Source organism: Dryobates pubescens, chromosome 23 (assembly GCF_014839835.1).
Source record: "Dryobates pubescens isolate bDryPub1 chromosome 23, bDryPub1.pri, whole genome shotgun sequence".
NCBI classification, from domain to species: Eukaryota; Metazoa; Chordata; class Aves; order Piciformes; family Picidae; genus Dryobates; species Dryobates pubescens.
In genome coordinates, this window is record NC_071634.1 from 1,316,273 (window position 1) to 1,336,946 (window position 20,674).

A 20,674-nucleotide genomic window follows, 5' to 3' on the forward strand; every position below is an offset into this window, starting at 1 on the left:
AGAGGAGACAGGTGAAGTGTCCTGCAGCTCTCAGCATTTGCTTCATTTCTAGTATTGCTCTGCTCTGTACAGAGATGTTATGAAGGGTTTTGTGTCAGCTACCTCTGGAACATGACAGGGAGCTAAGGCTCTGTTTCAGGGACATGGCCACTTGCCTCAGCTGGCCAGATGAACCTGGAGGCTTTCAGTGACCTGAGTCATCCTTGAAGAACAAGACCCAGCCCTGCTGCCTCTTTTTTTCCAGTGAATGGACCAGGATGCCAGGGGCCAACACCCCATTACAGACCAGTGTGCCATGAGGACCTGGGGGCTGCAGGTGTGGGGGGGACCCACAGCAGGTTTGAGTGGCTCAGACTTCATCTTTGTAGAAAGGCTGAGCATAGAGACCTCCTGGTGGCAGGGAGGTGTGGCCTGCTTGGGCACCACAACTGATGTGATTACAGGCAAGCAGCTCTCCTTCTAGATGACTTCTGGAGGTGGCCAAGAAGGGAAGACCATCAGCAGAACTCTGGCCCACTGGGTAAACTCAGATACATTATACAAGAGCTGCTGTTTGCCTGCTGCTCTGCTGCCGCTGCTCTGTTTGACCTTGAGCAACTCCCTCTTCCAAGGGGAACTCCAGGCCTGACCTTGGTACCAGGGAAGATTATGGAGAGGTTCATCTTAGGTGTGCTCATATGGCAAGTGCAGGGTAAGGGTGGGATCAGGCCCAGCCAGCATGGGATCATGAAAGGCAGGACCTGCCAGATCAACCTCATCTCCTTCTATGACCAGTGACCTGCACAGTGGATGAGGGAAAGGCTCTGGATGCAGTCTGCATGGACTTTAGTAAAGCCTTTAACACTGTGTTGACAGCAGCTGAACATGAGCCAGCAGTGTGCCTAAGGGGCCAAGAAGGCCAGTGGCATCCTGGCCTGCATCAGGAACAGTGTGGCCAGCAGGAGCAGGGAAGTCCTTGTGCCCTGTGCCCTGGTTAGGCCACACCTTGAGTCCTGTGTCCAGTTCTGGGCCCCTCAGTTTAAGAGAGATACTGAGATGCTGGAAGGTGTCCAGAGAAGGGCAACAAAGCTGGGGAGGGGTCTGGAGCACAGCCCTGGGAGGAGAGGCTGAGGGAGCTGGGGTTGCTTAGCCTGGAGAAGAGGAGGCTCAGAGGAGACCTTCTTGCTCTCTCCAACTCCCTGAAGGGAGGTTGTAGCCAGGTGGGGGTTGGTTTCTTCTCCCAGGCACCCAGCACCAGAACAAGAGGACATAGAATAGAATAGAGTAGAGCAGAGCAGAGTAGAGCAGAGTAGAGTAGAGTAGAGTAGAGTAGAGTAGAGTAGAATAGAATAGAATAGAATAGAATTAACCAGGTTGGAAAAGACCTTTGAGATCATCAAGTCCAACCTATCATCCAACACCACCTGATCAACTAAACCATGGCACCAAGCACCCCATCCAGTCTCTTCCTGAGGTCTGTGGTGACAGGTTGGACTCGATGATCCTTGAGGTCTCCTCCAACCTTGGTGATACTGTGATACCTCCAGGGATGGTGACTCCACCACTTCCCTGGGCAGCACATTCCAATGGCCAATCTCTCTTGCTGTGAAAAACTTCTTCCTAACATCCAGCCTAAACCTCCCCAGGTGCAGCTTGAGACTGTGTCCTCTTGTTCTGTGCCAGGGGGAGGTTTAGTCTTGATATTAGAAAGAAGTTCTTCACAGACAGAGATTTGCCTTGGAATGTGCTGCCCAGGGAGGGCGTGGGGTTGATGTCCCTGGAGGTGTTTAAGAAGAGCCTGGATTGAGGCACTTGGTGCCATGGTCTGGTTGATTAGTTAGGGTTGGGTGATCAGTTGGTCTTGATGATCTTGGAGGTCTCTTCCAACCTGGTTGATTCCATGACTGTGTCCTATGGCATCCTCCTGGAGAACCCTGCAGCCCATGGCATAACCAGATGGACACTGCTGGATTCAAAACTGTCTGGAGGCTGGGCCCAAAGAGTTGTGATCAAGGGAGTTCAATGCAGCTGGTGGCCACTCACAAGGGGTGTCCCCCAGGGCTCAGTGTTGGGGCCAGTTCTGTTTAATGTCTTGTCGTAGTTTGGGCTGGGTGCCCTCTGCTACAGGGGTGTTTCCTGTGTCCAGAAGTCCATCCCAGTGGGTGGACTCAGGAAATTAGGTATTTCTACCATAATCCCTTGCACCACTATAAATTTTGCAGTGGGGTCTGGCACTTCCTCTTTCCTTCCCTCTCCGAGCCTTGGTAACTGGGGGAGAGATCTCCCGGCCATGGGCCTGATTGGGCCCAAGGCCACAGGGGGATGGGCAGCCTCAGGCCTGGCCAGCTGAGACTAGCCCAGCAGAGGGAGGGGGAAGAAGGAGCCGGGGGGGGTTTGGATGCACCCTCAGGTGGGGATGGGATCTTTCTTTGTCACTGCGCTTTGGGTTCTCTGTAACATTCACTGCTTTCTATTTAAACTTTCATCACCTTTGCAATCCGTTTGTCTGAGTCGTTATTTCTGCCTGTGGTGGGGAGGGGGTCTGCCCCAACCCATTACATGTCTTTATTAATGATTTGGGGGAGGGATTTGAGGGCACCACCTGCAACTTTGCAGATGACACTAAACTGGGAGGGGTGGCTGAAGTAGTGCCAGGGGAGGGTTAGGTTGGAGATGATGAAAAATCTCTTTGCTGCAGAGTGGTCAGGGATTGGCACAGGCTGCCCAGGGAGGTGGTGGAGTCCCCATGCCTGGAGGTGCTCAAGAGGCTGTAGCTGTGGTGCTTCAGGATGTGGTTTAGTGGTCATGGTAGTTGGGTTACAGTTGGGCTCAATGATCTTAAAGGTCTTTTCCTACCTTAATGATTCTCTGCTTCTGTGACCTTTGCTCAGAGCCTGAAGTTTATCTCTGGCCTCCCACTGAGAAGCTTGCAGAAAGAGTCCCTGCTGGATGCTGCCTGCAGAAGTCTATTTCCATGTTGGTGCTTGGGGTAATGACTGCACTGCTCTCTACCAGAGATGTTTCTCACAGCTCCAGGTACTCCCCAGACCTGGAGAGGCAATGATGCTGGGTTGGACTCTGCTGCTTTGTGTCCCTTACTCCAGACCTGGGCTTCCCAGCTCACAGCTGGCTGCTACCAGCCATCCTCTGCACCTTGTTTTCCTGGGCTGAAGTCCCTGCACATGCTCCAGCAGCACATACTGGCTGCACTCTTGGTCTGTGCAGCCACAACTCCTGTGCTGATTTTGCCCTTTGAAAACCACTGCTTGTTAAACTAAAGAGTAAGAAAAGAGATGTTCCTTCCCTGCAAGGGAGAAATGAGGTCCCCTCTCCCTCCTGTGCCTCAGTTTCCCCATGGGTGGGATGGGGCTATTGGGACATCCCATCCTTGCAAGCTTTGCACAGCCAAGTTACAGGCTGAGTTTGGCTGGAAGGGACCTCTGCAGATTTCTGACTCAAACTCTGCTCTAAGCAGGTTCAGTCTCAGCTTTAAATCCAACTGCACAGTTAAATCAGGCAACTCAGTGCTTCCCCAGTCGAATTTTGAGTTCCCCTGGGGTGGTAGTGGTGATAACAAGCTCTCCATGCCCCGTGCCTCATCACCTTCTCTGTTAGAAGCTATTTGCTAATATTTAACTGGATTTGTGCCCTGCTGCCTCTTGCCCAGTGCCCAGCACCTCCAGGCGCAGCTTGGCTCCACCTTTCCTGCATCGTTCTCGGGGTCGCTGCAGGGCTATTGCTTGCAGCAGCGCTGCTGCAGCTAGAGGAGCAGCGGCTGGCTGCCAGCGAGAGGAACATCCTGGGCTGGTTGCAACGGGGAGCAGTTTTCCGTGAGCACCGGTGCAAAGGCAGCTGGGTTGCATGCGGCGGCGGTCGCTTGGCTGCGTCGCTGGCTCTGGGCGGGGGCAGGTGGCTGTGTGACTGTGCCGCGCCGAGGGGCTCAGCGCTGGCCAGAGTGGCCCAGGTGGGAAGGGCTGGGGGGGGGGTTCCCTGGGTCAGGAGGTGCCGCTGCTGGCAGGGCCAGGGGCTGCCCGGTGGGGTGTGCACGATTCCGGCAGACTGAACGCAGCTCTTCCCACGCCGAGTTAAATCCTGCCCTTAGCTTCACCCCTTTGACCGACCTGCTGTAAAAGCAGAGCTCCTGCCTGCGCTGATTTGGCCTCTCTTTAGTTTTGTTTTCTTTTTCTTTTTCCTCTTTTTCTCCCCACCCCCCTTTTTTTTTTGTTTTTTATCTTCCCCCCCTTCCCCCCTTTTATTTTTTTTTTTATTTTCTTTTTCCTTCTATTTTCTTCCCTTTTCTCCCCACCCCCCACCCCTTTGTTTTTTTGTTGTTTTTTTTTTTCCCCCTTCCCCTTTTCCTTTTCCCCTTTTCTCACTGTCGAAGCCCCAGCTTTGGCAAGCAGCCCGTAGGGACATGACGTACTTGGTACAGTGAGTTCAGTGCCGTCAGGGCTTTTGCTCCGGCCGGGAAATGGCTGCAGGGCAGGGTGGGAAGTGCGCGGGGACCGCACCGTAGGAGGCAGCAGCCCCTTCAGCGCAGATCCCACTGCCTGCAACCCCCCCGTGCCCCCTGCCGCTGCCTTTGGCAGGAGGTGGTTTGTTCCCTGAGGAGCTCTGCCTGGGCGCAGCGGGAGTTCTGTGGGGAGCCAGCTTGGGCTGTTCGTGGCAGGGGGGAAGCTGCAGGGCCCTGGCACTGACCGTGTTGCCTTCCCAGCACCCATGCAGTACGTCAGCACACGGGGAGGCGTGGGGGCTGTGGACTTCGAGGGAGCCCTCTTCTCCGGCTACGCACCCGACGCGGGGCTCTTCATGCCCCAGCACATCCCCTCTCTGGATGGGGACACCCTGCGGCGGTGGAGCCGCCTCTCCTACCGGGAGCTGGTGAAGGAGCTCTGCGCCCTCTTCATCCCGGCCGCGCTGGTGCCACCGAGCACGCTCAACGGTGAGCCCCAGCCGTGCCGGGAGCTGCCCGCAGCCACCGGCTGAGGATTTGGGAGCGGTCAGATGTGGCTGCGTGTCCTCGGAGGATGGAGCCTGATGCGTACTGCCTGCTCCGTTCTGTCATGCCCTCCCCTGTCACCTTCCTGGGGCTTGTCACCTCCTGCAGAAGAGCAGGCGTTGCCTGTGTGCAGACAGGAGCTTGGGCTGCTCGCTGCGGGGCTCCAGACCTGCCCTCCCATCAGAGCTTGCTGCTGCTCCATGCTCTCCTCCAGACCCTGCTTTGAGTGTTTGTGCCATTTATCAGCTCTCCCTGCCAGCAGAGGGCAGCTGCAGCCTCTCTCTCCGCTGCGCTGCGGTCCCATTTGAGGGCCCTCTGTTGTATTTTACCGCAGTTTGCTCTGGGTGTCTCCGCAGTTACTCCTCTGGGTGTAACTTTGCGTGGAGCTATCAAGCACAGTGAGACTGGGCTGGGTTGCTCCTAGTAGCTAACAACTGCTGATAACTAAGAATAACTTGTTGGGTATCTGTCACTTCTCCTGCAAATTAGAGTCTTTGGTTATGTAGAAAGCCTCCCAGGAGCATGAAGAGTACAAATGAAGGAAGCTGTGGGTCAGAAAATGCTCCTCTGCCCAATCTAAGAGCACCTTTCCCCCTCCAGACCTGATTGACAGGGCCTTCAGCAGGTTCAGACACAAGGACATCATCCATCTGTCCAGGCTGAAGGGTGGGCTGAATGTTTTGGAGCTGTGGCATGGGGTTACTTACGCCTTTAAGGACCTGTCCTTGTCCTGCACCGGGCAGTTCTTGCAGTACTTCTTGGAGAAACAGCAGAAGCATGTCACTATCCTGGTGGGTGAGTACATCCCTTTGGGGGGGTGAAAATTTCTTTACCTTGGGAGCTGTGAGCCCATGATCCTCCCCATGGATGAACCAGGGTGGTACTGCCTTGTGTGTGGCTGGTGATTGGTCTCTGGGCAATGCAAGGGTGGCTGCTCCATCCAAAAGCCTCTCATGGAGCATCCCTGCATCATCTTCTTTATAGTGCAGCACTGCAGGTTTGACTGACACATCATGGGGAGGGACTTCTTAGGGTGTCATGGAGTGATAGGACTGGGGGGGATGGAGCAAAACTAGAAGTGGGGAGGTTGAGGATTGGATGTCAGGAAGAAGTTGTTGCCCATGAGGGTGGTAAGAGCCTGGCACAGGTTGCCCAGGGAGGTAGTGGAAGCCTCATCCCTGGAGGTGTTTGCAGCCAGGCTGGAGGTGGCTGTGAGCAACCTGCTGTGGTGTGAGGTGTCCGTGCCCATGGCAGGGGGGTTGGGACTGGCTGAGCCTTGAGCTCCCTTCCAGCCCTGACAATTCTGTGATTGAATTCTTTGCCTTTCTTGCTTCTCCCTCACTTGGAAACAGGGACTTCAGGGGACACAGGGAGCTCAGCCATCGAGAGCGTGAGAGGGCAGAAGAACATGGATATCTTTGTTCTGCTGCCCAAGGGGCTCTGCACCCAGACACAGGAACTCCAGATGACCACAGTCATTGAAGACAACGTGCACGTCTTTGCTGGTTGGCATTGCTGTTCAGCTGTCTGCTGTATGGCCCTGCTGTGGCAGATCTAGGACCCCAAAAGTCAGGGGGTTGCTGCTTTAGCAGCTGCAGCCAGCCAGGTCATTGCCACCACGGTCACTGGGTCAGACAGAAGCACAGTAACAGACTGTCCCTGTTTGAGCCTGCAGCAGCCATCCCCAGTGTGATGACCAAATGGTTCAAGGCTTCCTTGTCTCCTGGCCACAGATCAGAGCTATCTCCATGCAGGCAGTTCCTGTGTAGCTGACCTGTATTCAGCACCATTTCCTGGCACCAAGACAATCAAGGGTCACCTCTGTACCTTCACCTTCATGGGTGGTCCATCCCCCACCGCTGTGCCATGCCCATGGGCATGAAACACCACAGAGTGCCTGAGCTGTCCCATGGACTCTGCCATGGACCATGGCCTGCATCAGCAATAGTGTGGCCAGCAGGAGCAGGGAGGGCATTCTGCCCTGTGCTCAGCACTGGTTAGGCCACACCTTGAGAACTGTGTCCAGTTCTAGGCCTCTCAGTTTAAGAGAGATATTGAGATGCTGGAAGGTGTCCAGAGAAGGGCAACAAAGCTGGGGAGGGGTCTGGAGCACAGCCCTGTGAGGAGAGGCTGAGGGAGCTGGGGTTGCTTAGCCTGGAGAAGAGGAGGCTCAGGGGAGACCTTCTTGCTCTCTGCAACTCCCTGAAGGGAGGTTGGAGCCAGGTGGGGGTTGGTCTCTTCTCCTAGGCACCCAGCACTAGAACAAGAAGACACAGTCTCAAGCTGTGCCAGGGGAGGTTTAGCCTGGAGGTGAGGAGAAGGTTCTTCCCAGAAAGAGTAATTGGCCATTGGGATATGCTGCCCAGGGAGATGGTGGAGTCCCTGTCCCTGGAGGTGTTCAGAAAAGGATTGGATGTGGCACTTGGTGCCATGGTTTAGTTGTCAGGAGGTGTTAGGTATTAGGTGTTAGGTTGGACTTGATGATCTCTCAGGTCTTTTCCAACCTGATTGATTCTGTGACTCCTCTGTTCAGCCAGGTCTTGCCTTGGGATCTCACAGGGGATGCAGCAATTTACCTTCCTGGCATAAGCCATTTACCTTCCTTGGTATAGGCAAGAGACCAGAGTGCCATGTCTGCAGAATCCCCCCCAGCACTCCTGTTCTGCTGCCCACCCCCAGCTCACACAGCTCCTCTGGCACAGAGGCAGCTCAGGGTGCAGCAGGGCCTGCAGCTGGCCCTGTTTCTCAGCAGAAGGACCTGGTGCCTGCTGTGCTGATGCTGGCAGATCTAATCTTTCCCTTCTGCTCTTGACAGCTCGTGGGAACAGCGACGAAATCGATGAGCCCATCAAGGAGCTGTTTGCTGATGTGGATTTTGCCAGAAAATACAACCTGATGAGCCTGAACTCTGTCAACTGGTCCAGGATCATGGTGCAGATCGCTCACCACTTCTACGCTTACTTCCAGTGCGCCCCGTCCCTGGACACCACCCCCCTGCCCCTGGTGGAAATTGTTGTGCCAACAGGAGGAGGAGGAAACATCACAGGTGAGGGGGAAAAGATAGGTTAGGTGAGGAAGAGTGCTGTGACCTGTGGACTGCAAGCCCTTTGCAGATACTGAGCATTGCTGCTTATTAAGACACCCACTCTGGGTGCTGCTGGGATCTCTTCAGAACCACTTGCATTTCATTACTCACGCCTGGTTGTTACTCATTCAGCTGTCACTGCTGATTTGCAAGCTGCAGAAGGTCCCAAACCACCCTTTGATGATGGCTGGAGCTATCTTGAGGTTGGGCACATTAGAAGAGGCCAGAATGTGTTTGGTTCAGAAAAGAGGCAAAATATTGTGGTTCTGATTTCCTAAGACATTAACAGAGGTGTGGAGTCTTGTGTGGTGTGCAGGTTAGTGCACAGTCAAGGGAGCCACTCTTAATTGCCTTGTCTGCCCTTCTGAAGGTGAGTCCTGGGTTATCTCAGTCCCAAAATAGGTGCACAGCTGTGCTGCACTCAGTTGCATTCATTGCACTTCCAGGCTGCCTGTCTGAGGCAGCATTAATAATCTGCAAGAGCCCCAAAGCTTCACAGCTGGAGTGCTCTGTTCAGCTCTGGGCCCTCCCTGCAGGAAGGACACTGAGGGGCTGGAGCCTGTCCAGAGCAGGGCAGTGAGGCTGGAGAAGGGCCAGGAGCCCCTGGGCTAGAGGAGGACTGAGGGAGCTGGGGGTGTTCAGGCTGGAGAAGAGGAGGCTGAGGGAGACCTCCTTGCTCTCTGCAGCTCCCTGCAGGGGGGTTGGAGTGAGGAGGGGGCAGCCTCTGCTCCTTGGTGACAAGGGACAGGAGCAGAAGCTGCCCCAGGCAGCCCCAGGGGTGGCTCAGGCTGGAGCTCAGGAAATCTTTCTGCCCTGGAAGGGATCTGAGGGATTGGCAGAGGCTGCCCAGGGCAGTGCTGCAGTGCCCATCCCTGGGGGTGTTCCAGCAGCTGTGGGCTGGTGCTTAGGGCCATGGTTTGGTGCTGAGCCTGCAGTGCTGGGTGGAGGGTTGGCCTGGATGAGCCTGGAGCTCTCTTCTAACTAGATGTTTTCTTTGATTCTGTGATTTCTTGCTTGAAGAGCAGCTGCTTGGCCTCTTGGTCCCCTACCCATCACTCTTCCCAGGAGCAGCTGCTGGAGGGTCAGTGTTTGATGGCAGATGGAGCATTGCATCCCTGGGGTTTGTAGTCTGGTGCTCTACCAAAACACTGAGACAGACACCTCAGAGTCCATTAAGGGACCACATTTGTCTGCTTCTGCAGACCTGCTCCTTGCACTGCTACACCTCCCGTGGATGCTGTCCATCAGTCACCTGTGTCCCTGTGTTTCCAGCTGGCTGCATTGCCCAGAGGATGGGGCTGCCCATTCAGCTCGTTGCTGTGGTTAACAGCAATGACATCATTCACAGGACTGTGCAGCATGGAGATTTCTCCCTCTCCCAGAGCGTGAAGGCCACCTTGGCTTCAGCCATGGACATTCAGGTATGTAATGAACTGGCCACAGAGGGAAAGATCCCCAGTAGTAGAGCTTGTGATCATCTTTTCTCCCTTGTTCTCTGCTCTGCCTGGCTCATGAGAGCATGATTCTGCCACTGGCCATGCCAGGCAGTAAGAGGTGGGACACACAGCAAGCATTTGTGCACAGACAACTTCTTCACACACCCTCTGCCTCACTTTTCAGGCCTGACTTGGTAAACCTTGTTGTTAAATGCTGGGGTTCTGGGGCTTTGCTCCCTGCAAGGTGAGCAAGAGAGGGACAGTTTCTCAAAAGGTGGCACTTAGGGAATTCTAAAGCCTATCACATCTCCAGGGTTCTTCATGCTTCTGAAAGGCTCCACCAGGAGCAAAATACCAAGAGGAAGGTAGGAAAGCCCAGAAGAAATGCCTCTTCCATGGCCATCTGCAGCCCTAGAAATGAGAAGCCATGGAGGCACAGAGTGCAAGCACCTGGAAGCAAGCACCTCCCTTTTCACACCTTGCCTGTGATCCACAGGGACTGGATCTGCTTCCAAACAAGTGACCAAAGGGTGAAACACTTGGTGGTGCATCACCATGGCCTTAAGCTACCTGGATTCTCCAAAAGCTCTTCAAACACCCAGGGGGGACCTGGGAGGCTGGAGGAGCTGCCATGCTTTGTGGTCACTAAGCCATTATGCTCCTATCACCAGGCTGCTGTGATCTGTAGCTTGACTTTCCTCCTGAGGCATTAATTCTGGGGGCTTCTCAGGGCTCAAAGGATAGCTGGACAACCCTTTTGGTCCATGTTCCTTCAGCAGCATTGTCTGGTGAGGCATCTAGCTGTGTGCCAGACTCCGGGATCACAAGGGAAGGCTGCCAGGTGTCCAGAGGTGCCAAGGACTTGGATGGCTGTGTCCCTCTGCACATCAACCTGTGCAGCTGCATGGGACATCATTGTTCAGCTCACATCTGCAGCATCCATGCAAATGTTTCCACAGCTCAACAGATCATTCATGCTGGAGGGGAGTTCAAGGGGGCTCTAGGTGGGACTTGCTCAAGGAGGTCAGCCCTGAGGTCAGCATGGGTGACTCAGGGCTTTGTCCAGTTGGGTGTTGGAAACCTTTAAGGCTGGAGCATGCACAACCTCTTTAGGTTGCCTCTTCTGCAGACCAAGCTGAAACGGAGAAAACTTTCCAGATATACACTAACTGAAGAGTAAAAGGTAAACCAGAGAGTCTCATGGTGAAACCTGCAGGGCTGTGTCCAGCTCTGGAGCCCTTGACAGAAGGACCTGGACTTGAAGGAGAGGGTCCAGAGGAGGCCACAAAAATGCTCAGGGGCTTGGAGCAGCTCTGCTCTGGGGACAGGCTGAGGCAGCTGGGGGTGTTCAGCCTGGAGAAAGAGAAGGCTCCAGGGAGACCTAACAGCAGCCTGCCAGGACCTGAAGGGGCTACAAGAAAGCTGCAGAGAGACTGTTTGCAAAGGCCTGCAGGGACAGCACCAGGGGCAATGGCTTCAAGGTAGAGCAGAGCAGATTGAGATTGGATGTGAGGAACAAGTTCTGCCCCAGGAGGCTGCTGGAACACTGCAGCAGGCTGCCCAGGGAGGTGGCTGAGGCTCCATCCCTGGAGCTATTCCAGGTGAGGCTGGACAGGGCTGTGGGCAGCCTGCTCCAGTGGAGGATGTCCCTGCTGAGTGCAGGGGGTTGGACTGGGTGAGCTTTGGAGCTCCCTTCCAACCTTCTGTGGTTCTGTGATTGTGTGTGGATGAGCCCTGGAAGGAGTAATCCCAGGAGAATCCCAGCAGCTGCTGTGTCTTTGCAGTACCCAAAGCCAACCAGGACTCCTCTCAGGCACTGAGGTCAGGGAGCACCACATGCCTCATGTCATCATGGCAGGACTTTCCTTGGCAGCAGTCCTCAGCATGACCTCTAAACTGGGACCCAGCAGCTCCAGTGCCATGGGACAAAGTGAGACCAGAGGGCTGGCTAATAACTGAAATGGCAAGGCCAGGGCTTAGAGCAGTGTCCTGGCCCAGTTCAGCTTACTGGTGTCAATGTGATGGCTGCAGTGTAAACCATAAGGTGGTATGAGTGGAGGGTGAAGAGGAAGGTCTGAGTGTGGGAGCAGCAGAAGACAGGGGAAGAGGTGTCAGGAGGGCAGTGATGGAGTCACCCCCAGCACCACATCACTGAAAGGTGGACACACAGCTTCTCAGGACAGCCAGGCTGGGAAGCAGAGGACAGCCTAAAGCAAAGTGCAGGGTACACCCAGACTAGGCTGATGATTACAAGCTGGAGGCTCTGGGAGGTGATGATGAGAAGATGAAGAACAGGACTGGGGCCATAAGCCACCTAGATAAGGACACAAGAGGCTGAGTAAGTCCAAGGTAGGACAGGATGGAAAGGCAAAAGGTCACAGACACTGTCAGCTGCTGAAGGGTATAAAGAGCTCATCCAAAGCAGAACTCGAGCCCAGGTGTGATGAGGACTGGGGATTGTGTGCCCCTGGTCCTGTCTGTTCCTTTCAGCCAAAAAAATTGGATGAATGGATCCCAGAATCCCAGAGTGCCAGGCTGGAGGGGACCCCAGGCTCCTCTGCCCCAAGCTTTGCAGGTGGTGGTGCAGCTGAGATGAGCTGGCCCAGCACCCTGCCAAGCTGAGCCTGCAGCCTGTCCCATGCAGGGGACTCCACTGCTGCCCCTGGGAGCTGAGCCCAGGTCTGGCTGTGCTCAGGGGGAAATATTTTCCTCTTGGTGCCTGTGCAGGGGTGAGGCAGTGGTCAGGGCAGTGGGTTTGGGACCCTCCTGCATGGTCCTGCACTGAGTTTTGCTGCAGGGTCACAACAGCAACTGCTGCACAGCCACACAGGCCAGGCCTGCCCTGCATGAGCCCTGCATGTGCCCTGCATGCCCATGGAGGCTGTGGGGCAGCCCCGCAGGGAGCTGCTGTCTGGCTCAGGCACACAGCAGCTGGCTGAGTGCCCAGGAGCCCAGGGTGCTGCTGGCTGGCAGCTGCAGGGGCTGTTACCAGCCTGGGCTGCTCAGGGTGGCTGTGCAGATGTGGTCACACTGCCTGTGTGCCACTTGTCCCTTCATTAGATGATTTTGCTGTCTGATGGTCACTGCCAGGCTGCTCTGACAGGTCAGAGGTCTGAGGGACATCAGTGATGTCAGGTGTGGGGAGACCTCACCTGCAGTGCTGTGTCCAGCAATGGGACCCCCAACAAAAGAGAGACATGGACCTGATGGAGAGGGTCCAGAGGAGGCCACAAAGATGATCAGAGGCTGGAGAACCTCTGCTGTGGGGCCAGGCTGGGAGAGCTGGGGCTGTGCAGCCTGGAGAAGAGCAGGCTCCAGGGAGACCTCAGAGCTGCAGTTCAATATCTGCAGGGGAGCTGCAGGCAGGCTGGGGAGGGACTGCTCAGAAGGGGCTGTGGGGATAGGCCCAGGGGCAGTGGTTTGAACCTGGAGCAGGGCAGAGTTAGGTTGGACATGAGGAGGAAGCTCTGCACAGGGAGGCTGGGGAGACACTGGCACAGGCTGCCCAGAGATGGGGTTGAGGCTCTGTCCCTAGAGACATTGAGGACCAGCCTGGCTGTGTCCCTGGGCAGCCTGCTCCAGCTGGAGCTGTCCCTGCTGCCTGCAGGGGTTGGCCAAGATGCCCTTGGAGGCTCCTTCCCAACCCACTGCAGTCTGTGACCCTAAAGACTTGTCTAAGGGTGCAGGGGGAAGACACAGAGCTCACCTCAGCTCCCACCACGACACACGTGGCAGTAGGACCTCCACTCTAATTAGACACCAGAGAATCCACAGGGGAGGTCTCCTGCCTGAGAGTTCCTGGTGCTCACCCCCTGCCTTGTTAACCCAGGAGCCTTACAACATGGAGAGGATCCTGTGGCTGCTGTCGGGCTCGGACAGCTGCCTGACGCGGGCGCTGATGGAGCAGTTCAGAGCCAGCAGGAGCGTGCAGCTGCCGCAGGACCTGCACAGGAAGGTCAGTTCCTCACTGGGGCAGGGCCCTGTGGGAGGGGATTTGTAGCTACCAGCTGTTCTCAAGTGGGTTTCAGAGTTAAACAATTACAGTAAGCACATCCAGGTAATGGTCTGATACGGGATTCCTCTCCCCTCTGCGGTGAAGGAAGTCACCAAATGAATCTTCACATGGTGTGACAAAGCTGCTTGGGACAGGACAAGGGCTGCTGGGTTGGAACTACAAGAGGGGGATTCAGCCTCAACACAAAGGTGAATTTTATACCCTGAGGGTGGTGAGACCCTGGCCCAGAGAGGTGGTGGAAGCCCCATCCCTGGAACCATTCCAGGTCAGGTGGTTTGGGGCTCTGAGCAACCTGCTCTGGTTGCAGGTCAGAGAATCACAGAATTGTTAGGGCTGGAAAGGACCTCAAGCCTCATCCAGTTCCAGCCCCCTGCCGTGGGCAGGGACACCTCACACCACAGCAGGTTGCTTACAGCCACCTCCAGCCTGGCCTTCAAAACCTCCAGGGATGAGGCTTCCACCACCTCCCTGGGCAACCTGTGCCAGGCTCTCACCACCCTTCTGGGGAACAACTTCTTCCTAACATCCAAGCTGAATCTCCCACTTCTAGTTTTGCTCCATCCCCCCCAGTCTGTCAGTCTGTGAGACTCTCTCAGTCTGTCCTCGGATGTCCCTGCTGGCTGCAGGGGGTTGGCCTTTAAAGGATCCTTCCAACCCAACCTATTCTGTCTGGGATAGTGGAGATCTTCCTACCAAAAGCTTGAGTGTGAGGCCAGAAGAGTTTCACATTGTGGTGTTTGAGACTCCACTTCCAATCCTGCCACGAGTTCTGATGTCTCCAGCACAAAACAGACACAGAGCTGCTGAGGTGAGGCCAGAGGAGGCCACAAAGATGCTGCCAGGGCTGGAGCAGCTCTGCTGTGAGCACAGGCTGAGGGAGCTGGGGCTGTGCAGCCTGCAGAGGAGAGGATTCCTGGGGAACCTTAGAGCTGCTTTCCAATAGCTGAAGGGAAAGGAAGACTGCAGAGAGACTTTTCCTGAGGGTGTCTGGAGACAGGACAAGGGGGAATGATTGGGAGCTGAGGCAGAGCAGGGTTAGAGTGGAGCTGAGGAAGAAGTTCTTGAGTAGGAGGGTGGTGAGACTCTGGCACAGGCTGCCCAGGGAGGTAGTGGAAGCCTCGTCCCTGGATGGTTTGAAGGCCAGGCTGGTTGTGGCTGTGAGCAACCTGCTGCAGTGTGAGGTGTCCCTGCCCATGGCAGGGGGTTGGGACTCGCTGAGCCTTGAGGTCCCTTCCAGCCCTGACAATTTTGTGATTCTATGATTCTAAGGGAGAGAAGAGCATCTCCACTGGGGTGGGCTTCACAAGCTCTCAGAAGCTCCCTGGGAGCATGAAAATGGTGTGGAGCTGAGCCTTGGCTCCTCTCCACCTCCCCCCAGCACCTGTGGATGGAACCCTTCGTTCTGGCCCCAGCCCCGCAGCACTTCCCAGCAGTGCCTCCTGCCACAGCTGCTGAGGCAACTCCTTTGTCTGCAGTCCCTGGGGACCCCCAGCCTCCAGCCTCCCCATTCCCAGCTGCTTGGCTGAGTGCCCATGGGACCAGGCTGGCTGGCACTGTGGTGGGTGGTGAAGCCCTGGGCAAACCTTTGTTCCCCCTGGCTCGCAGCTGTCCGAGACCCTGCGCTCCTGCTCGGCCTCGGATGAGGACATCGTGGGAGCCATGCGGCGCTGCTGGGAGGAGAACCTCTACCTGCTGTGCCCACACTCGGCCCTGGCTGCTCACTACCACTACTGCCAGCCAGATGGGTGAGACAGCCAGGGGGGGTGCCAGGGACAGGAGCTTCAGGCTAGAAAGTTGCCTGGGAGAAAAGGACCTGGGAGTGTTGGCTGGCAGCCAGCTGAACATCAGCCAGGGGGTGCCCAGCTGGGCAAGAAGGGCACCAGCAGCCTGGGCTGCAGCAGCAGTGCTGTGGGCAGCAGCAGCAGGGCAGGGATTGTGCCCCTGGGCTCAGCACTGGGGAGGCCACAGCTTGAGGGCTGGGTTCAGCTTTGGGCTCCTCACTCCCAGAAGGACTTTGAGGAGCTGGAGCAGGGCCAGAGAAGGGCACCAGAGCTGGGGAAGGGTCTGGAGAAGAGGGCTGGGGAGGAGCAGCTGAGGGAGCTGGGGGGGTTTGGTGTGGAGCAGAGGAGGCTGAGGGAGACCTCCTTGCTCTCTGCAGCTCCCTGAGAGGAGGATGGAGCCGGGTGGGGGTTGGGCTCTTCTGTCAAGTGATAGGAAAGGAACTGGCCTGGAATTGTGCCAGGGGAGGCTGAGGTTGGAGATGAGGAAAAATTCTTTGCTGCAGGAGTGGTCAGGGTCTGGCAGAGGCTGCCCAGGGAGGTGGTGGAGTCCCCATGCCTACAGTTCAAGAAGCTGTGGTGCTTCAGGACGTGGTGTAGGGGTCATGGTAGTTGGGTTATGGTTGGACTGAATGATCTTAGAGGTCTTTTCCAACCTTAATGATTCCATGATTCTATTTATCACTTCTTCCTTTGCTCCTGCAGCAGCTCCAGCTCAGGACTTTTTCTTTCCTTTGCAGCACACCAAGGTGTTGCTTAGCTCCAGCCTCCCCAGCCAAGTTTCAAGAGGCTGTGCTCCGAGCTGGCCTGGCTCCCCAGCTCCCCCCTGGAATCACAGCCTTGACAGCCATGGAGACCAGATCCACACCCCTGGAGCGGGACCAGGACTGGGCACAGCTGCTCCGGGAGCGGATCGCAGCCGCAGCAGAGCAGTGGGGGGCAGCTGGGCAGGGAGCCACACAGCCCTGAGCTACCAGGGCAGGGCTGGGCAGGGAGCCACACAGCCCTGAGCTACCAGGGCAGGGCTGGGCAGGGAGCCACACAGCCCTGAGCTACCAGGGCAGGGCTGGGCAGTGCCAGCCAGCACTGTGCTGCAGTGGGAGTGGATGGAGCCTGTGCTCCCTGTGCAGTGAGTTGTCAGCCAGGACAGACAGCTGTGGTCAGGGAGACTGTTTGATACCAGTTCCAGCAGAGAGCTCTGCAGCTCTGTCCTCTTTTCCCTACTGATAAAAACTGACTGAAGCCCTGAATTAAGCCTCCTGCTCCAGCATCCCTTGCTACTGCAGAAAGCTTCCTCAGCACCACCCACAGTCACCACCTTCCTGAGCACCATCCAGCTACTCCAGCCCCGTGCTGGGGTACCCAGAGACCCCAGTAGCACCCCAGCTGACAGTCTGGCCTTGGTGGTGCCCAGGGACAGGAAAAGGACCAACAGGGACAAGCTGGAAGCCAGGAGGTTCCACCTCAACAGGAGGAGAAACTTCTCTGGTGTGAGGCTGCTGGAGCCTGGAGCAGGCTGCCCAGAGAGGTTGTGGAGTCTCCTGCTCTGGAGCCTTTCCAGTCCCACCTGGATGTGTTCCTGTGTGCCCTGCCCTGGGTGCTCCTGCTCTGGCAGGGGTTTGGACTGGATGAGCTCTGGAGGTCTCTTCCAAGCCCTACCATCCTGTGATGCCATGCTCAACAGGAAATCTTTGCAGATCTGGTGTGGATCTGCTTTACCCATGCCTGTAATTTAAGCAGTGCCAGGGATCATTCCCAGGCATGGAGGCTTGCTCAGTGATCAACAACAGATGCTTGTCCTGGACACATCTGCCTGGATGGAGCAGGTGGGTAGTTCAGAAGCAGACAAAAGTGGTCCCTTAAGGGCTTTACTCTCCAGTGCTGTATCTCACAGCTTTGGGTCCTTGTGCTGCTGCAGACTCTTCCTGGGCAGCTTCCACCACTGAGGCAAATGGGAAATGGGAAATTCCCTTTATCTGCTGCCTGAGACTTCAGGCCTTGCAATACCACGTCCCCATCACAGACAAATGTATAAATACCTTGTGTGGGAGCTGCCTCCACAAGCCATGCATCTGGCAGGAATCTCTTGTGCCTAAAAAGGGAGGGAATGAAAAAAAGGATTAATTACATCAGTGGGGGGGAAAAAAATCCCCCTTCGCCATCCAAAAATTCCCCCTTTGACATCAAAGGAAGTCCTGTAATGGGAGGATTAATTTGAAGGTTTAGTGGCATTCAGCAGGGTGAAAGTACCTTCTGTGAAGTGAATCGGCATGGGATGGTGCAGAATGTGCGGGGGGTGGGGGTGGGAAGCTTTGCCTGGCTGCGGGCTGCCTTGCTGGCACCTGGGCAGCCTGCTCCTTGGCTCCCCGCAGCCCCGCGCCGCCTCCTGCCGTCCCACCGAAACTCTTCAGGAGAGGCGGGACCCACACCTCAGCCAGGGCAGGGGCTGAGGCTGCTGCAGCCCAGTTAATGGGCTAAGGGAAAGGCTGTGTTGAATGTGATGGGAAAACCTGCAGCTCCTGCGTGCTTCTGATGTTTTTAAAGCTGACAGCTCTGCTGGTTGTGTGCACCGAGCACCTGGGAGGGAAACGGTGGTGGGGTCCAGGAGAGGTCTGATGTTTCATGGGGCCATCATTCTCCTCCTTAACAGCCAAACCAGCCTCTTACAGAAGCAGCAATGGAGCCTTCTCCTCAGGAACAGCCTTGCCCTAAAGGTTGGCTTGGCACTGGGGGGCACTGCAGCAGATCCTTGGTGGTGCTGGTGAGAAGCCCCTTGATGCCCCTTGCCTGCTGTGATCTGCTGCCCCTTTGGTGGATGCATTGGTTACACTGGTTGGACTCCACCACCTCAGGTCTGCCTCCCTACCTCGTGTGGTTCCCAGCCAGGCATGGCTGCCCAGTTGTAGTGTTAGCTCTTAATCATATCTCCAGACACTGGGTGAGGGGACAGAGGCCTGAAATCACACCCAGCTCCTCATCCAAGCAAGAGGTTGCACATCTGGCTTCTGCCTGGGACTGCAGCAGGAAGGGGAGGTGGGAGGGGGAAGGGCTGGACCCAGATCCCCAGCAGGGAAGCAGCAGGGTGAGTGGCACTGGGCCTGCAGCCCAGTAAAGCCCTGGTGGGCTCTGGCAGCACAAAGCAAATGCATCCCCACGCTGCCCTCCCAGCGCCCCAGGGCAGCAGGATGGACAAAGGCTCTGACCTCCCATCTGGGATGCCCATGTGGGGTGGAAAGGGTTTGATTACCAAGCACCTCCGAGGATAGCCCTGTGGGGTGAGGGTGCTGCTGGTCCAAGGCAGATGAGATTGGGGCAGGACACTGAAAGCTTTCTCTGGCAGAGCCTGTGTCATGGTGCAGGCAGAGGCAGCAGAGCCAGGCTGGGCTCCCACGGAGGGCAATGCCTGGCTGCAGGTGGCAGCTGCCCAGGGTGTGGGGATGAAGCTGGCCTTGCAGGCCTCTCATGTGCCACCACCTGCTCAGGGACCCCTGCTCATAGCATCCCTGGCTGCTCCCATACTGGCAGCTCCCACTGGATCCAAACTGGGTGCTCAGGGCTCTGCTCAGCCATCCTTAGGACTGGGAAAGAAGGCTGGAAGGCCAACACTCAGGTGAGCAGCTGTGGGCTGTGGCAGCTTGCCACGCTCCTGGGCTTAGCAACATATTAGTTCTTCACCTTCCTAGAGCTGATCACAAACCCAAGCCAGACTTGAGAAATAATTCATCAGCTGCTGAAGCTCCAGAAAAAAAAACCAATTTCAGGTCCTGCCCTGCAGGCTGACCTGACCCATGTGGTCCAGGAGACTGTGATGCCCATGAGCCAGACACCATCCCTCATGGGGACCCAGAGGTCCCTTCTCACTGAGGGACAGGGCTGGGATGTGTTCCTAACGCTTACAAGCCTCAGGGAGAGAGCTGGAATGGAGATGGGATGTGTTGGGCTAGAAACTGGGAGAGGAATAGGGTCCTTATGGCTCAGCTGGAGGAGTCTACCCAGCATCTCACCAAAGCCCCTTGCAGTCTGTAGCCATCTGTGGGCACCTCCACCAAGGGATTGTCTGTCCTGTGTGTGGGTTGGGATCTGTCTGCCTAACCTGGGGGCTTCCCTTTCAGCTGTCTTCCTCGGAGCTAGCAGTCATCCCCTGGTGTTGCAGCCCATGGAGACAGCAGCAGCAGAGCCACGCTGTGGCTCAGCACCCCAGCCACTGGCAGTGCCAGGAGAGTGCTGCTCACTGAAGGGGAGCTGCCTGCAGTGCTGGCTGGGTTAGAATTCGAGGGGGTTGTAAGAACAATCCCCACTGGACTGCAGAAGACGATGCTGTTGCCCACGAGCAGGGCAGTCCAGCCTTCCCCTGTGCTTTGCCATGATGTCCATCCCCATCTTCCAACTCCTGGTCATCCACCTGGGGAGCTGATAGAATCACAGAATCATAGAGTTGTCAAGGCTGGAAGGGACCTCAAGGATCATTCAGTTCCATCCCCCCCTGCCATGGGCAGGGACACCTCACACTAGGTCAGGTTGCTGTGATCTGGGGACGTTCTCTTTGCTGCCCCTCTGCTCCAGCGTTGCCTTGGTGGGCTGGGAGGAGGAGCAGGCAACGTGGTGAGTTCTAAGGCAGTGCTTCAAAGCAGGGCTCTGAGGGGTTGGGAGCTGAATTACTATTTATAACAGCCCGGGGATGCTGTGTAATTCCTGGGCAGGTATGAGGACAAGCAGGCGCTCAGCCACGGGGATGAGCCCAGCGTGAGTGCTGAGATAGAGAGAGATGGAGAGGAGGAGATAAGCTTCTTGCCCAGGAGAGCTGGAGATTGCAAAGCCTGCTCTTTTAGATCTCTGCAGTCCCAAGGCAATACCTGCTCTGCCAGTGCTCTCACTCCAGCAGAAGTAATCTCAAATCTCCTGCAGATCATTTGTGTGCTCATTGCTTAAAATTAATTCATCCCAAGTGCAAGGGGAAGGGAGAAAAAAAATGGGGGGGGGGGGGAATAAAAAGGAGTTGCTTTGTTGTTGCAATTTGCTGCCAGGCATTGCTCTGTGTGCTAATGATAAGTATTAATTAAATAGCTGGCTGTTGTCTTTTAAATGCAGCTCTTTCGGCTGTAATTAAGCACAGACACCCAGCCCTTTCTGTCTGCGTTGAAAGAGGCAGGCAGGCTCTGGAGCTCGGCTCTGCTTTCCTTGCAGCAGGAGAGAAGTGGAGAATGAGGCCAAACCAGTTCCTGTTGGAAACTCACCACCCTGAGCAGGTCCTTCCCGGGGAAAGCAGCCATCTCCAGGAAGTTCCAAGGATGTGACTCCCAAGAGGTTACATGCCCTGCAGAGCCTGCAGCTTCATACATTGTCAAGGCAGAGGAGATCACTTTGTTTGATCTCTGGCACAGT

At 56.0% G+C, this 20,674-nt stretch overlaps 1 protein-coding gene across 2 annotated transcripts; it reads left to right on the plus strand.

Moving 5' to 3' along the window:
* The first annotated feature begins 3,787 nt into the window (after positions 1-3,787).
* On the plus strand, positions 3,788-16,308 carry THNSL2 (threonine synthase like 2). Of its 2 annotated transcripts, XM_009896821.2 has the most exons (9): positions 3,789-3,943; positions 4,694-4,921; positions 5,579-5,773; positions 6,331-6,483; positions 7,794-8,024; positions 9,336-9,484; positions 13,329-13,454; positions 15,120-15,259; positions 16,033-16,308. In XM_009896821.2, exons 2-9 carry the CDS (start codon positions 4,699-4,701, stop codon positions 16,259-16,261), a joined length of 1,446 nt encoding a protein of 481 aa, XP_009895123.2. In that variant the 5' UTR covers positions 3,789-3,943; positions 4,694-4,698; the 3' UTR covers positions 16,262-16,308. The 2 variants fall into 2 exon arrangements, with proteins under 2 accessions (XP_054028384.1, XP_009895123.2); XM_054172409.1 differs by lacking the exon at positions 13,329-13,454 and having other exon boundaries at positions 3,788-3,943.
* The last annotated feature ends 4,366 nt before the right edge of the window (positions 16,309-20,674 follow it).